Source organism: Mustela erminea, chromosome 6 (assembly GCF_009829155.1).
Source record: "Mustela erminea isolate mMusErm1 chromosome 6, mMusErm1.Pri, whole genome shotgun sequence".
NCBI lineage: Eukaryota > Metazoa > Chordata > Mammalia > Carnivora > Mustelidae > Mustela > Mustela erminea.
The window spans coordinates 7,688,567-7,706,196 of NC_045619.1; the positions used below are offsets into that span (position 1 = coordinate 7,688,567).

General features: G+C 39.4%; 3 protein-coding genes across 3 annotated transcripts in view; 2 read left to right on the forward strand and 1 right to left on the reverse strand.

Moving 5' to 3' along the window:
- XPNPEP3 (X-prolyl aminopeptidase 3) overlaps positions 1–11,845 on the reverse strand; it is a 78,191-nt gene extending 66,346 nt beyond the window's left edge. Inside the window, exon 1 of the mRNA XM_032346165.1 lies at positions 11,674–11,845. Within this exon, the coding sequence (XP_032202056.1) occupies positions 11,674–11,737 (64 nt within the window). The 5' untranslated portion in view covers positions 11,738–11,845. The remainder of the gene's footprint in view (positions 1–11,673) is intronic.
- On the forward strand, positions 4,467–5,985 carry DNAJB7 (DnaJ heat shock protein family (Hsp40) member B7). The gene has a single exon (XM_032346169.1). The coding sequence runs from the start codon at positions 4,719–4,721 to the stop codon at positions 5,637–5,639; it is 921 nt and encodes a 306-aa protein (XP_032202060.1). The 5' UTR covers positions 4,467–4,718; the 3' UTR covers positions 5,640–5,985.
- A 360-nt stretch (positions 11,846–12,205) lies between the features above and the next one.
- The window catches only part of ST13 (ST13 Hsp70 interacting protein), a 32,244-nt gene continuing 26,819 nt past the window's right edge, over positions 12,206–17,630 (forward strand). The window contains exon 1 of the mRNA XM_032346168.1: positions 12,206–12,485. Coding sequence (XP_032202059.1) covers positions 12,376–12,485 — 110 coding nt within the window. The 5' untranslated portion in view covers positions 12,206–12,375. The remainder of the gene's footprint in view (positions 12,486–17,630) is intronic.

Genomic DNA, 17,630 nt, shown 5'->3' on the forward strand with positions numbered 1-17,630 from the left:
CACGTACAAGCACGGGGAGGGGCAAAGGGAGAGGGAGAAACAGACTTCCCTGTTGAGCAGGAAGCCCAACAACGTTGGTCTTGAGCTCAGGACCCTGTGATCAGGACCTGAGCGGAAGGCAGACACTTAACCGACTGAGCCACCCAGGTGCCCCAGCCAACTTTTGTCCTAATCAAAGCTCACAGAGTATAGGATGCAGCTCCACTTTTCCTTATTACAACAGACGGTAGAGGCCCAGTGTATTTAATACCTCCAAATCCTAGCATCACTGATAATAATGATCATGATGACCGCCAACATTCACTGTTTATTATATTGCAAAAGGTATTCTAAGGACGCTACGTGTAGTAGCTATCCTTTATAGCTGTGTGAAATAAGTACAATTCTAAATTTTTAACTAATTTCTGAACGGGTAACAAGTTCATATGGATCAAAGCTCAAAAGATATAGAAATGATTTACAGGGAAAAGCTTTCCTCCCACATTTGTCCCCAAGTTACCCTGCACTCTTTCCTTGAGACAGCAATTATTATCACTTTTTTGTTGAAATCCCATCTGTGTATTAGTATCCCCTTCTTTATACAAATAGTAGCATGTGTGTCTGACGTAGATGCTATTACAATACTGATCATTTAAAGATAAGGAAAAAAGATACACATGAAGGTTAAGAAACTTGCCCAAGATGAAGAATCACTGAGAAAGAACTAGAATTTGAACAATCTATTTGTAGAGCCCACTGGACTACATAGTCTATAGTACTGTTTTGGCAACAAAACGATTGAATGTAAAAAGTTAACAAATTCTCTTTTTTAACCTTAAGAGGACAAAGCAGAATACCCAATCCGTCTATTTTAGACCACTTCCTAGCACAGTAAGCTTAAGTCTAACGGACGCAAATTAACAATACTTTTACCTACATTTAAGAAAGCAGTTTTTTTTTTTTTTAAAGATTTTATTTATTTGCCAGAGAGAGAAAGAGAGAAAGAGAGTACACACAAGCAGGCAGAGAGGCAGGCAAAGGCAGAGAGAGAAGCAGGCTCCCCGCTGAGCAAGGAGCCCGATGTGGGACTCGACCCCAGGGCTCTGGGATCATGACCTGAGCCAAAGGCAGCGGCTTAACCAACTGAGCCACCCAGGTGTCCCTAAATAGGGTTTTTTGCCCAAACGTTAATTACGTAATTAGTTGGTAGCAAAACTGGTATGTTGAGTCTTATTTCTAAAATCCAATTCCATTCAAAGTAGGGCCATTTTCTTAGTATAGACCCTCTTTGGTTCACCTGGAATATGTCCCCTAATTGATCTGCCTTTCTTGGATCCTGTCTTTCTTTAATTCATCCTCTATAACTATACTACTTCCACAGTGATCCTTGTAGTCCTTTGCCTCAGTGTCCTCAAAGGCATCGTCAACTAACTCAGGTTTAAATTCAGGATCTGTCTTTAACTTTCCAGCTTCTCAGACGAGCACTACAAACCTAGAATGTTCTTTCAGAATGCACTTTACACCCTAGCTTAGCACCCTTCATGATCTGGTCCCTGTCCATTCCTCCAGCCAGTAATCCTCAAAAAAACATTACAGCAGCCACACTTGAAGGCCCCAGCTAACTAGTCTGTACTGTAACAGTATTTACCTTTGAAAACACAGTTCTCTTGTCTAAAATGGCTTCTACCTGCTTCCAGGAGCTCAAACATCTCTTCCTCTAGGAAGCCTTCTAATTCCCCAACCTTGGTGATGCTGATGCAACTGCCCCTCCTCAATGCTCCCATACTTAATTCTGTTTTAATACCTATGATGCTGTGCATAATTCCTAATTAGTTTGCCAGTCTATTATAAACTTTTGGAAGGAAGAGATTATTTGTTATTTGACTTTATTTCCCAGTGATTAGCCTGGGATATATTTTGAAGGTCAAAAGTCAACCAGTCTGCCTTTTGATTAGATGCAGAATAAAAAAGAAATTAAGATGTTTCTCAGGTTTTTTGGCTTGAACAACAGGATGGATGATTGCACCATTAAATGAAATGGCAAAGACTGAGACACTTATTGGATATTCCAAAAGAGTACAAATAGGCAATCTGAAGTCCAGGGGGTAAAATAACAGGCTAGATGTATAAATTAAGATTTCATGAGCACATTAAGTAGTATCCAAAGCCTTAGGACTGGATATTACCTACCAAGAGTGTGTAGATCAAATGTAGTGACTATTTTAGTATAAGAAGGGAAAGCACAGGAGACAGGAGGAAAAACTAGAGGACTGTGGTATTAAGGAAGTCAAGTGTCTTAATAAAGGAAAGGGCTCCTCCGTGTCAAGTGCTGCAAAATACAAGGAGGCCAAAAGGATGACTACTGGATTTGGCAACACAGAAGTCAATGGAGACCGGGACAAGAAGTTTTAGCAGAATGTAGAAGACAGAAGCCAAAATGGGTAAAGGTGGTCAAAAAGTATAAACTTGTAACAAGTTGTGGGGCTGTCATGTACCACATAGCAACCATAGTTAACGATTCTTCATTGCATATTTGAAAATTGCTAAAAATCTAAAAAGTTCTTATCACAAGAAAAACAGGGTGCCTGGCTGGCTCAATCAGTAGAGCATGAGACTCTTGATCTTGGCATTGTGAGTTCAAGCCCCACACTGGGCACCGAGTTTACTTGGGGAAAAAAAAAAGGTTCTTATCACAAGAATAAAATTGTAACTATGTGAACTAATGGATGATAACGAAATGTCTTTTGGTAATCATTTCACAATGTATACATTTATCAAATCAGTATACTGTACTCCTTAAACATATATGTCAATTATAACTCAGTTAAGACTGGGAGGAAAAAAGTAGAAGCCAGCCTGGAATGTGCCAAGAAAATAGGATAGACGAAAGCAGAATCATCAACCAGAGACAATAGTTTTGAGTTTTATTGTAAAGAAATTAGAGAAAATGGCACAGCAGCTAGAAAGGATGAGACATCAAGAGGGGAGGAATAATGAGAGAAGTAAATCCTTGTGTAATAGCCTCACACTCTATTGAAATTAGAGTTTCAGTGTTTCTTCCAATTACATAAATTCCTTGAGAGCAGAATGTTCTATTTTCTAACTCCTATCTGTATCACAGGTTCTTAACACATATTTGTAGAATGTCTAGAACCTGAACTCTTAAATCCTGGTCCAAGAAATGCAACAGAGTACAAAGAGTAGAATTTAGAATCAGATAGATTCAAATTCAAATATCAGATTCTTCACTAATAAGCTAGGTAGCCTTAGACAAATTTATCTTTAAGAGCCTCAGGTTTCGGGCGCCTGGGTGGCTCAGTGGGTTAAGCCGCTGCCTTCGGCTCAGGTCATGATCTCAGAGTCCTGGGATCGAGTCCTGTGTCGGGCTCTCTGCTCAGCGGAGAGCCTGCTTCCCTCTCTCTCTCTCTGCCTGCCTCTCCATCTACTTGTGATTTCTCTCTGTCAAATAAATAAATAAAATCTTAAAAAAAAAAAAAAAAAGAGCCTCAGGTTTCTTATGGGCACAAAGTATTTATTTTGCTGGAATGCTATTAACAATAACATGAGAAACTGTGTGTAAGTCACTTGGTATAGTATTTGACCTAAAGATGGTGCTCAAATAACGTTCAGTATTACCATTATTGTTATTATTTTCAACAGCAGGCAAATATAATCACATGTATGCCATCCATCCATACATACATGTAGACTGGTATACTGTAGAAAGTTGAAAACCAGTCTGGTGTAACTCTTTTCCCCACTCACGCTACCATTTTTTTTTTTTTTTTTGAGGGGGAGCACGTATCACATTATCTCCCATTATTTTATTTTTCTTTTTTATTATTTATATTACATTATAACGTAAACCGTAAATTATCAGAATTTCTTACTTCTATTAACATCAGTGGTTAAAATCGTGTCTCAAAGTAGGCATTCAATAATTATATACTGAATATATAAGTGTACACTTTTCAAAATCTGTAATTTCATGTTTTTAAGTAGTAAACTTGGAGGTGGATAGACACCATCATCTCAAGTCATTCAATACTGGCATGCAGAAAGCTTGTCTATAATGCTACTTCAGGAAGCCTTCCCTGAAACAGCCCAAGTCTGGGCTAGGTGTCTCTCAGGACTGCTTAACATCCGTCCAGTGCTTCTCCCTACAGTCCTTATTATACTGTAATCAAGTTTATTTCCTATTGAACTGCCTCTTGTTTGAAATAGACAAAAATGTCATCTATTTGAATACTTTCCTACCTAGTTCAATTTCATTTTTCAAAACCAAAACAAAGAACTGGGAAATTAGTTGTTAAGGCTCAGTAGCCTAAAGGTCATATTATGTAAGGGGCACGCTGTGATCATCAACAACAGGTCCCTCTAATTTATGAGGCATTGTCTGAGGCTTCCAGGAGACTATAGGAGAAATAGTCCAGAGGGTCAGGATGGTCTGGTATGACTATGGACAAGCTCTACTTGGAAGATCTCATCCCACTCCCAACCCCAGAATGACACCATAATGCAAACCTCTCTGACATAAGCTTGTAACTCCACTTGCCACATAATCAGTATCCTAATGTCTCCTAGCAGTGTCCACGGTAGTAACATTGTCTTCAATGTAAAAATGTACCTATTTGCAGTCACTACTTCTAACACTACCACCAGGAGAGCTTGAGCTGAGAAGAAACTACGGTTCTCCTTACTCAGACCCAGAACACCCCTTCCCTACAATCTGCTAAAACATGGTGGATTACTATGAAGTTCTAGGAGTGCAGAGATATGCTTCACCTGAGGACATTAAAAAGGCTTATCGTAAAGTGGCACTCAAATGGCACCCTGATAAAAATCCAGAAAATAAAGAAGAAGCTGAGAGAAAATTCAAAGAAGTAGCTGAGGCATATGCGGTATTATCAAATAATGAAAAAAGGGACATTTATGATAAATATGGCCAAGAAGGATTAAATGGCAGAGGCAGAAGTCACTTCGATGATTCTTTTGACTATGACTTCACATTCTGTAAGGCAGATGATGTCTTTACAGAAATTTTTGATGAAAGGGAAACATTTTCATTTCATTTCTTTGAAGACTCACTTGAGGAACTTTTAAATAGTCCAAGAAACTCCTGTGGAAGCAAAGATACAAGATCCTTTTTTGCTACCTCAAGTCAATATCCAGTTTTTGAGAGATTTTCTTCATATGATACAGGATATACATCCTATGGTTCACTGGGCCACAAGGGCCTTAATTCATTCTCCTCCCTGGCATTCGATGAAAGTGGGTTAAGCAACTACATAACTGTTACAGCTTCAGATAAGACTGGTAATAGAAATACAAACACACAGAGAATTACTGAGAACGATCAAGAAATAGAAGTTGATAAGGATGTTGAGTTGAACTCCTTCCTTATAAATGGTGCGGAAGATGAAGAAGGCTTTGCAGAAGAATGCAGTTGGAGAAGAAAGTCACTTAACAATTACTCACCAAAGTCCCATAGCCTCAAACAAGTAACTCAATATACTTTTGTGGATAATGATGAACAAGATGTATATTGGGTCACCAGCAGCTGGAATCCCTCTATGCTCTCAGCAGGATTAAAAGAAGATGGTAAGAGGAAAAAAAAAAAGCATAAAGCCGTGCAGAAGTCAACTAAAAACAATCGTTAAATTGATTCTACAGACACATTATGTTCATACAACAATTGAACACGACTGTGTGTGTTTTGGTTAATCAGTTTTGTATGTAACATTTAATACTATATTAAGATTATGCTTTTAACATGTTTAGCAGCATTGTGGACATTTGATCAAAGGCTGTTTGGATTAGGTATGTTAGAAAAAGATGAGTTTGTGGTGACAGTGATTAAAAGAATTCGGAAAATGGGCAAATACCATTTTACTTTTCTTTGAGCTAAACATTTACAAATCACAGAGTCTTTTTCAGCAGAGTTTACAGGCCCATTCTTTTCATCTATTTGAAACTACTATGCAAACTTCTGAAATATGTATAGCACTTGGAGCTAAAAATTTATTAAGATACACAGATTCAGACCATAAAGTTATTCATGAAATGAATTTTCTCCAATAGAGAGATACAGCATTTGACACATAACTTAAATATATTATAAATAAAAATTAAAGTATAAAATATTTTACGTTAAAAATAGCCAGAATTATATTTGCACCCCCATGTTTACAGAACTTATTCACAATAGCCAAGAGGTGGAAGCAACCCAAATACCAATTAATGGATGAATAAACATACATATGGTGAAATACTATTCAACCTTAAAAAGGAAATCCTGTTACATGCTACATGGGTTACATGTTACATGGATAAAATATGAAATATTATGGTAAGTGAAATAAGCTAGTCATAAAGACAAATCCTTATGATTCTACTTACATGAGGTAAGAAATTCATAAAAACAAAGTAGAATCGTGGTTATCAGAACAAGGGAAGGAGAAGTGTGTTAATGGGTCTAGTTTCAGATTTCAAGATGATAAAGTTCTAGAAATCAGTTTCACAATGTATATTTAAAAATGATTAACATGGTAAATTTTATGTTATGTGTATTTTTCCACAAATTAAAAAAATACTACACTTATCCTGGATTTCTCAAAGCAATGAGGCTATTTCATGTATGCTGGGCCTACAGTGAATCGCTCCAGACAGGAAGCTTTCTGTTTTCTTTTTTACTATATACTATGTACACAGGCTCTACAGAGACATTACTCTAAAACACCAACTTTAGCCACTATAATTTCAGGTTATGATGGGAGAAAAATTAGTTACTGATGTATCAGACTTTGAGCAAGTGGTCTTAGCTAAATGTTTGCAGACATTTGCTTATTTTAAATGAACTTAGTTTAATTTCAATACAATTACTTCTTAGCTTCCCCTAATTTTCAAAATATATTGCTATTATTTTCAAAATATATGATTTTTATTCATTCTTTCAATGGTGTTTTTTGAGTACCTACTATTTGTCAGTACTTGGGACACAGTAATGAACAAAACACCCAAAATATTAGCTGTCACAGAGCTTACAAACTGGGCAAAGACAATAAGCAAATATTAAGTAAAATATGATGTTAGTCATAGGTGCTAAAGAAAACAAAATAAAAGGTTACAGAAGTTCTGAAATACAAGGGTTGAAACTGTAGTTAAGATAGGCACAGAAAATCGGGACGCCTGGGTGGCTCAGTTGGTTGGACGACTGCCTTCGGCTCAGGTCATGATCCCGGAGTCCCGGGATCGAGTCCCGCATCAGGCTCCCAGCTCCATGGGGAGTCTGCTTCTCCCTCTGACCTTCTCCTCACTCATGCTCTCTCTCACTGTCTCTCTCTCAAATAAATAAATAAAATCTTTAAAAAAAAAAAAAAAAAAAAAAAAAAAAAAAGATAGGCACAGAAAAATGATGGTTAACATCTGAGTAAAGGTGTAAAGAAAGTAAAGGAGTTAACCACGGGCATATGAGGTCAAAGAAAATTTCAAAAGGAACAGCAAGTGAAATGTCTCTAAGGTTAGATGTGTAAGGTGTGTTTGACCCTCCTTACTGTGATCACTGTGAACAATTAAAGAGAACAAGAAGATGAAGTTAGAAAGGTAACAGGAGGTCAGATTATGCAGGGACTGCTAGATCACAGTTTGGACTCTGTTATGGTTTTGACAGGAAGCCACTGGAGGCTCTACACAGAAGAGTGACTGATTATCTGGTACATTTAAACAGGCCCACTCTGGATGTTGTGGTTTTGTTGTTGTTTTTTAATGATTCATTTATTTTAGCAGGGGGAGGGGCAGAGGGGGTTGGAGACTCTCAAGCTGACTCCCCACTGAGGGTGGAGTCAGACACAGGGCTCATGAGCTGAGCCAAGATCAAGAATTGGACACTCAACCCACTGAGCCACCCAGGCACCCCTGGCTGTTGTCATTAAGAAAAGACTCAAAGTAAGCAGATGTAGAAGCAGGGAAATCAGGCTACTGCTAGAATCCAGTACTAGTCCAGTAGAATATTGTAATAGCTTGGTCCAGGATGGTGGAGGCAGGAGTGGTAGTGATCAAATTCTGGATATAGTCTAAAGGGCCAAGCAGAATTTACTGATAGGCTGAATATTGGGCATGACAGGAGTCCAAGTTTTTGGCTTCAGTAACTAAGAGAAGAGCTCTGCCATTACCTGAGATAGGACTGCAGGTGTTAAGTTTTGGGTGTGCTACGTTTGAGATTCCTAAATTTATTAACTGAAAATAATTTCTTGGATGGACTTGTATCCTGCATATTCCTTTTTTTTAGCAATCTACTGATCATATCTTATTAAACTTTCATCTCTTAGAAATGTAATGACTGCAAATTTTAATGTGACTGAAAGACATAAACAAATAATACAGCAAAATTAATACCCAATCACCTTTGGCAAAATACAGTTCAGTGGCATATAGCAATATAACAAATCTAGAAACCACAAAAGATTATAACATCTACTCTTTAAAGACTGCTATAGTAAAATGTGAGCTATCACTTAATTTTGTTTGATTTCTAGTTGGTAGGTGGAGAGGAAATTCTATAGGAGGGACTGGGAACAATTTGCATTAACTTCTTTTGAGGGGGAACCTAGGTGGCTCAGTTGGTTAAGCATCTGCCTTGACTCAGGTCATAATCTCAGAGCCCTGGGACCAAGCCCCAAGTAGGGCTCCCTGCTCAGTGGGGAGTCTCCTTCTCCCTCCGCCCCCCACCCCCCTGCTCAAGTTCTCGCTCGCTCACATAAATGAAAATCTTACAAAGTAAAAAGTGAACAAAACTTATTTTTAGAAAATAAAGTCATAAAAGCTTGAAGTATTATAAATGTTACTTTTATAAAATGTGTTACTTAGTAAAGTTTATCAGATATGTATCTGGGACTATTGAGAGTTGCAAAAAAAAAAAAAAAAAAAAAAAATTCCAACAACAAAACCAAAAACCAGTGTCTGAAAATTTAAAAATGCAAGGAACAACATGCCCTCTAGTCCATTTTCCACTCTTTTAACAGATAACTAAAAATTCAAATTTAATCTTACTCAATAGATTACAATCATCCAATGCTTTCCCACTACCTAGAGGAATGGGAATATACAAGACCTTTCATGAGCCAGCCACCAGCTTTTCTTCCTAGCTTGGTTTTTTAATCCCTTCTTCCTACACCTTATGTTGAGCCCAAAATTTTCCAAAGGGTGTTCCAAGGGTTACCAGTTCAAGACTCACTACAGAAAAAGGGCCCCGTGGTCAAATACTGTTTGCAAATTACTGCCAAATTCCTTTCTTTCTTGGGAGACATAGAATTAGCCTAGTATGGGCATGACGAAATGCAACACTCCCCAAACTTATCTGACCACAGAACCATTCTGGTGTAATACCTACTACCTACCTAAGAACATATTTCAAAAAGGCTCTTCCAGGCTTACTGATGATTGAGAAGCTTCATTCCGTGCCTTTCCATATGCTCCCTCTGGCAGGATGGCTCATTACTCCACAGTCTGCTTGATAAAAGCCTTTTTCAAGTCTCAAGGTCTCCAAATGTTTAAGGGCACATGCACATTTCCTCTTGGCCCCCTCCCTGCTGCCAGGAAACATCTATCACTTTTTCTTTCTCCCTACCACTGCCACTAAATTTAGTAAAAATTAGCAAGCAATTACTTGCTTTTTGCCTCCCATGATGGTAGAAACTATGCTCCATCCTCACATGTGGTGTTTAATGTTTACTGAATGAATTAACTGCAAACAGGCTTTTAAAAAACTTATTCTTTAGTCAATGTTTTCACTTTAGGATTGCATGACTTTCACAGATGACAAAGCTTCCTATTGTACTCAATACTCTGCACTGAAGAGTTTTTCTAAAGAACAGCAACCAAGAGCACATATAGGCATGCAAAGCTCTATTTATGGGCATCTCAAGACAGTAGAATTTTCAAATTCTGAAACTTAGTAAAGTCCCTAAATGAAATTTTTAAAGACCCATCACTGCCTTTCTTGAGCCCCCTTGCCACTTGAGTCAAGACTCTGTTAGACTCTATTGCTATACTGTCATTTATCTATTGCTTGTCTATCATCCTGATAAGACAGCAACTCCAGGGAAGTGGAGATTCATCCAAAATGTCTATTAAAAAGTTATTTAATGAAGAGAACATTCTTTTTGGCTCAATAAAAAGTTCAAAAGGACTCTACTAAGCCAAAGTTAAGACCTAATGGTGGTATTACAGAAAAAGAACAAGATAGCAATTATACAACTAAAACTGTTGACTTGCAACTTGTGATCCTATGTTGGTTTCAGTTCAGTAAAATGAGGATAACTGCCCGAACTTAATCCACTTGTGAAGATCCAAGCAGATCACCTATTCAACACTCCTATATATATATATACTGTAGTGTTAATGTTAGGAAGTAGTTTAATTTACTTATTGCTTTAAGGCAAAATGAACCATAATGAATATATTTTTGAAAGATCTTGGCATGTATAATCCAGTATCTAGTGTTAAACTTCCATGGGCACCTGGGTGGCTCATTATGGTCCCAGGGTCCTGGGATTGAGCCCCACATCTGGCTCCCTGCTCAGCGGGGAGCCTGCCTCTCCCTCTCCCACTGTTGCTCCCCCTGCTTGTGCGCGCTTTCTTAAATAAATAAAATCCTAAAAAAAAACAAAAACAAAAACCCAAACCTCCCATTAATAAAGTTTTCCACAAAATCTCAATTAAAAAAAAAAAGTCACAAGCAAAAGATGGTACCAGCTCTAAACCAGAGGTTATGGCTTATATGATTAACACAAGCTACGTATCTATTTACCTAATCCTATGGAGGACAGCTTTCTGCCACTTAATTATTAGAACCAAAAAGCAAATTCTGTGCACTAAACAGTGATTATTTTTTACAGGAAAAACAAATCTTGTAATTACCATCCCACTTTCATTAAAGTAGATCAATGTAAGAAATACACGCCAAGACATAGATTTGAAGTCAAATACCGTATGCTCTGGTTTACACATTGGTCACCTATTAGCCAAAACCCTGAAATATGATCCAATGGCCGGTCCGCCCGCAAAGTTGACTCAGCTTTCACTGATCGAGGTTTATGTTCACCAGATTAATTGTTCGCGAAAGTACACCCTAAAAGAATGGCCCCCATTATTCCTGGACTCCTTCATCTTGCCTTTACGAACGGGGCTTCAGACATTAAAAAGCCCCGGGAGTATTCCAAGCACTATCTCTTCCGAGAGGAAATGCTCAAGGGATTTGTGTTACTAAACATGTTTCTTGTACATGCTGGAGCCACGAAAACACGAAAAAAGCATTTCAAGGTAACCGAACAAAAACATAAGCTACTTGACGTGAGACACTTTGTTATCTACCCAAGTGAAAACTGACACAACTTCTAGGAGTCCAAGTAACTTTGAAGACAGCCCCACTGGGGGGATGGCACACACTTTTCTCTCCGCAGTCATTCCGGCTTCCCAGAATACCTCACGGAAGGGAGAACACAGGGCCCACCCTTTTCCAGAAGCAGCAGGTAAAGAAGAAATCCAAGGAGCGTACAAAGGGTTTGGGAGTGGAGGCCCCAGCCGGGGAAGGGTCCGCCGAAACAGGGATCGCCCGAGACCAACTTGAATCCCTCTGGGGCGCCTCAAGTTTCTCAGACAGCAAGCCCCGGAGGGGACACCGTAGATGAGTCTAACCTGAGAGACAGCGGGCGCTTGCTACGGCGGGAACCACCTTAGTTGCTGAGAGTAACCAAAGCATGACGTCCTCGCTCACGCGGCAGGAAGCAAAAGAGGAAAACAGCCGGAGAAGCTGCGGTCCACAGAATTGCGTCGCCGGGAAACCAAGCCAAGCGCCCCTCCCCTTCCGGCCAGTAGCGCTCGCTGGGCTTTCCTTCCACGCGGCGCTGAATGATGACGTCACGCCCAGGCCTGTGGCGGGCGCTCCTGGCGGAGGGCCTGTTTGCTGTCCTGTCGTCGCGCTCCACTTAATTCCCACACGCACAGAACGTCTGATTCTAAAATGATTCCCTGCAGGGGCTGATATTTCCCGTGTCCTTGAAAGCACCAAGTGGGGGGATTGATTCAGAGAACTCGCTCAGATTTAGAATATAAGAAAGCGTGTGTAAGGAGGCAGGCAGCAGCGTGAACAGCCACACTTCTAGAAGGTTCTAGGAAGTGCGCAGGGGCAGAGACGGAGGATTAGGAATGGACGGGCGAAGGACCCGGGGTCACGAGACCGTTGGGTAGGCGGAGCCAGCGCCGGGGAGGTTCTAGTCTGTTCTGCCTCGCGGCAGCCGCCCCCTTCTACACGATCACGCTGAGCTAGTACCCGCGCCTGGAATCGGGTCGCAACCCCAGCCGCGCCTGCCGCCTGCCGCCTGCCACTGCCTCTGGACCATGGACCCCCGCAAAGTGAGCGAGCTTCGGGCTTTCGTGAAAATGTGTAAGCAGGATCCGAGCGTTCTGCACACCGAGGAAATGCGTTTCCTGCGGGAGTGGGTGGAGAGGTGAGACCTGGGCCGAGGACCGTTGGGGGTGGGAAGAGGGACGGCTGGAGGGGGGAGCTGGGCCGGAGCCTGCGTGGGGTGGACGGGCGGGGAGCTCCGCCGGGAGGGCCTGCGGAGTCGCCGCCTGTTTGTGGTTCTCCCTGACCAGGAACTGGCGGCGACTTCGGGGGCTAATGGAGGATTGAAAAGCTTAGATAGTACAGAGGTGGGGAAGGTGGAGGCACAGCTGGGTTCCCTCACCCTGAGGTCGTCAGGGGTGTGTCTTGGGCAAAATAGAAATGCAGAGGATTGCATGGGCTTGAGTCCTGTAGACGTGGTGGGGGTGGGCAGCTGCAAGATTTCGTTTTCGCGTGGAGTTGTTTTTCTTGAAATACCGTGTCCTGCTTAGGTCGCAATGACACAACAGCGCTTTTACGCATTACGTCTTTAAATAGTGTTTTAATAATAATTTGCTATACGAGTTCTAATAAAATGGTAATTATTAGATTAACTTTGAATTTACAGCGGTCCTTACTGCGTAGAATTATTTTGGGAATCATTTATTGGTGCCTCGGTAGTAGCGGTGCCATTACATTGAACAGTTGAAGAAAAATGATTTTTCAAGGACCAGCATATTACCATGATCTGTTCTTCTTGTCCTTAAATCTAGAGTACCTGGCTACGTGCACGGAATTAATTGCATAGGCATTGTGCCAGGTGCTAGGAAACCGTATAAGTGCAGTTTATTTAGTGAGACAGGTGAATAAATACAGAAATTTGTTTTGATATTTACTGTATGATAGAGACTAATATTCTTCATATTTGGAGAGAATTTAAGAGAGAAAGGGAAATCTTCCCCGAGACTTTTTTTTTTTTTTTAAACATCACTACTAGTAAGGAATTTAAATGATACACAAATCGCACCTCGTGGTGATAATAACGACAATGCAAAGCAATGTGACTCTTTAGAGGTACTACTGGAAACAGCGATCTTTTTATTTTAGTGATATTTTTATAGGGGAAAGTGAACCCCTGATGACCAGATAATTTCAAGAATATTTCTTTCAACAAACTCTTCTAAGGAAGAAACTTAAGTTACAATCTGACAACGTTGTATGTCGTGGTGTTTTTTTCCTCTAAGAAGTTTCTCAGTTTTTTTCCTCCACTAGTTTTCTAACTATGGTAAGATTTTGCATATGTTATAAATGTTAAATTCTGAGGTCATTTATAATTACTGCAGTATCTTAAAAACTGTTTCTGGTAGTTAACAAGAATACTGTTTTTGTAATCCACAAAGATGGAAAACCTACAAGATGCTAATTTCAGGACTAGGAGGTTAGGCCTGGATTTCAGTCGGTTTTTTCCTCTTGAATAACTTGATAATCCAAATGCATCACTTTAGATATTTGTATGTTTTTAATCTTTTTTATCCATCATAGGAAAGAGCCTACAAGTACGTTGTTTATAATATTCCAGGTAAAGCTGGGTGTGTATACCACTGGGAGAAATGGTTGATGCCAAGACTCAACATTATACTGAGTATATACAATGTTTTGTTCCACTGCTGGGGAGGAAAAAGGGAACTATGAAGAAAAAGCTGAAACATATCAAAGAACAGTGTAGCTTGGGCTGGAGTGATTATGGCTATCTAGAGAATTCCAGTTTAAGGCTTGGAAAATATTATCAATGTTATTTCTGGAAAGTACTTATGTTTTTGGGGGTTTTTTTTGTTTGTTTTTTATTTTGGGGGGTTTTTTTTGGACATTTCACATATGTGGGGCACCAGGGTGGTCAGCCGCCTTCTGCTCAGGTCATGTGGGATCAAGCCCAGCGTCCAGCTCCCTGCTCAGTGGGAAGCCTGCTTTTCCCACTGCCCCTGCCTGTGTTCCCTCTCTCGCTGTGTCTCTGTCAAATAAATAATAAAATCTTAAAAAATTTTCACATAGGTAATTTTTTTTTTCTTTTTTAGTCATCCACGTATGTTTCCCTTGTGGCGTCCTAAATTTTTAGTTTAAGTATGGGATGAAGCATGTTGGCATGCGTAGGGACCCTCTTCTGAAGCTTTCGTTGTCTCTTTAAAATTTTTGTGTCTTTGAGGCTTTTGCTTGAAGTGCATCAATTTCTCTCTGCCTTCATGTCAGCCTTCTTAAGTGCAGGATTATAGGAGGGTGGACTGAACGTGGAGACTTCTGGGTCCAGGAACGTTCCAAGGCCTAATCTTACTATAAAGGCTCCTAAAGTTGAAACCGTATCAGAGTTCTTTGTTCATTCTAGATTAGTTGTAGGTACCCAGGTTCAAACATTAAAGAACAGTTCGTTTAGTTTGTGTATTTATCAGAATTTTTACCACTGTTTATAGTTTAAAATTTTATTTGATGTTAAGAATTTGACAAATGAAAAGAGAAAAAAATAAATAGGAAAAAAAGAATTTATTTAACGACATTGTTAATTGGACAAAGAGAAATAAGAATTTTTTTTGGCTCAGTCTGTGAGGATCCAGGGAGATAAGGATGTTTTCAGTGAGTATGTTTGGGGTATTTTTGGTTTTCTTTATAGGAAGAAGCATTTTTTGAGACTAGTATTTCATTTTATGGTGATTTAAGATCAGAGGGATTATCTTTGTGTTGTAATCTCCAGCACAGTGCATGGCGAATGGCTTTGCAGTAAATACTTTAAATGAAAGGAACAGGATGCACTTCTGTTTGCAGTGAGTTGAGAACACAGCATCCAATTTTTTGTACAGGTGAATAATAACTATGACTCAAAGCATTTCGAATGTATCAAATTAAGAGAATTATGAATGAGGTCTTGTGTGAGTCCATAAGAGAAAGGTCTCTGTACTAGCCCTACTTGGTGGCATAAAAGCCTATACTGGTAGAGTCCAGTTTGCAGTGATGGGGAGGGAATTAGTGTGTTTTAAATCTTGAAAGCATTAAGTGAAATTTTTGTACTTATAAGTTGGTTTTAACCTTCCAGTAGTTAGATTTTGTAAGGTGAGAAACTCTAAATGTAGCTAATGAATAACCTTCCTGTGTTCTTTTTCCTCCCTATTTTAAATTTTTTTTAGAAAGTTGAAATTTGCAGGAAAATTGAAATACAGTGCAAACATTTTTCCTGCAACGGTTTCTAGTGTTGTGCCCTCAGCACCATTGTGTATTTCCTACAGTTCAAGGATAGTCTCTCTAGTACAGCCACCAAACTCAGGAAACTAAGAATGATGCATTAATATTATCTAATTCTCAGAATTCCATGTTGCACTTTATTGTTGTGACTTCTAATCTCTATTCTGAAAGAATTCTTCGATCATTCATTGGCTTTCATGACCTTGGCAGTTTTGCATATTACAGGCCAGCTATTTTGGAAAATTTCCCTCAGTTTGGGTTTGTCTTGGTTTCCTAAGGATTAGATTTAGCTTAATGCATTTTCTTAAAAAGGTTTGTTGTTGTTGTTTTTTATTTTTTAAGATTTTATTTATTTATTTGACAGAGATCACAAGTATGCGGAAAGACAGGCAGAGAGGGGGAAGCAGTCTCCCTGCCAAGCAGAGAGCCCGATGCGGGGCTCGATCCCAGAACCCTGAGATCATGACCTGAGTGGAAGGTAGAGGCTTAACCCACGGAGCCACCCAGGCGCGCCAAAGGTTTACTTATTTTAATGGGAGAGAGTGAGAGCGTGAACCTGTTTGAGCAAATGGGGAGAGGGGCCGAGGGAGAGGAAAGAGAGAATCTCAAGCAGGCCCCAAGCTCAGCCCCAGAGTTTCATCCCACAACCCTAAGGTCACAACCGAAGCGGAAACACTGGAAGCATAAGGGACTAAGCTACCCAGGCACCAACATGATATATTTCTTGGTAAGACTGTCACTTCCCAAAGTTTTAACATAAGTTAGATTGCTGTGGCTATGTTTGAAAGTCTTCCTAAATACTTTCTTGAATGTTGCATTTTGAAACTTGGGGAAAACAGCTTAAGGAGCCCTGTGTCTTCATTAAAAGTTCACTGCAAAAGGGGTGCCTGGGTGGCTCTGTCAGTTAAGCATCTGCCTTCACCTCAGGTCCCTGGGATCAAGATTCTCCACAGCAGGCTCTGCGCTCACCAGGGAGTCTGCTTGTCCCTCTCCCTTGCACTCTGCCCCTCCTTTGTGATTTCTCTCTTCTGCTCTCAAATAAAATTTTTTTTGAAAAAAAAATTAACTGCAAGGAACTATTGTTTGAATACTGTGCTCTTTTGAAAAGTAGTTTTTGTGTAGATCAGAATTTTAAAGAATTTTGTTTATATGGCTGTTTTCTTATTTTATTTTGCTGAATTGCAAACTAAGAAATAAGATTTTTTTTTTTGTAATTGTCACATTAAACTGAATGGGGGAAATGTACACATTTTTCGTGATCGGTGCTTAACAGTAAATTCCAAACTTTGTCTATTAGTGTGTTTGCTGTTTTATATTAATAGTTTCACTTCACATTGGCTTTGTTTTGTATGTGAAAGACAAGCCATGGGTTGGGAGAAGTTACTTGCAGCATATAAAACTGACAGAGGGCTTGTATGCAGAGTTTACAAAGAATACCTGCAGATAAATATGACAAAATCTAAAAGCAATAGGCTACTCAGACGGCCGATAGATAAATGGAAAGGGACCCAACTACAATGAGATACCACTATACACCTATCGAAATGGCTAAAAATATAAAAGATGGTTAGTAGCTAAATGTTGGCTGAGGTGTGGAACAACTGGATTTTTAAAGAATAATTAGCGGAATTCTTATGCACTGCTGATACAAGCGTAAATTGGTAAAGGAATTTTGAAGAATCAAATCCATTTCCCGTTTGGAAAACAATATCCATTTAAATCCAACGTACACATCTCTTGTGTCCGGAAATTCCACCCACCTAAGATGAAAGTAAACGTGGATATAATTTTAGTTGTAAAGAATTAATACCTGAGGGTATTTTGAAGTAGATTTCTGGGTGAATATTTCTCTGATTGTGTAGATCAGAATTTTAAAGAATTTTGTTTATATGGCTGTTTTCTTATTCATTTTATTTTGCTGAATTGCAAACTAAGTTTTCTGGGTGAATATTTCTCTCTCTTTTCCATAAAAGTTGATGGCTTTTTTTTTAAGGCAAATTTAGTTAAGTTCTTGTGACCTCCAGATAATGTCATGGAGGAGTGC

Excerpts from the sequence above, each read along its gene's own strand:
- DNAJB7 (XM_032346169.1), top strand. The coding sequence starts at position 4,719 with ATGGTGGATTACTATGAAGTTCTAGGAGTGCAGAGATATGCTTCACCT.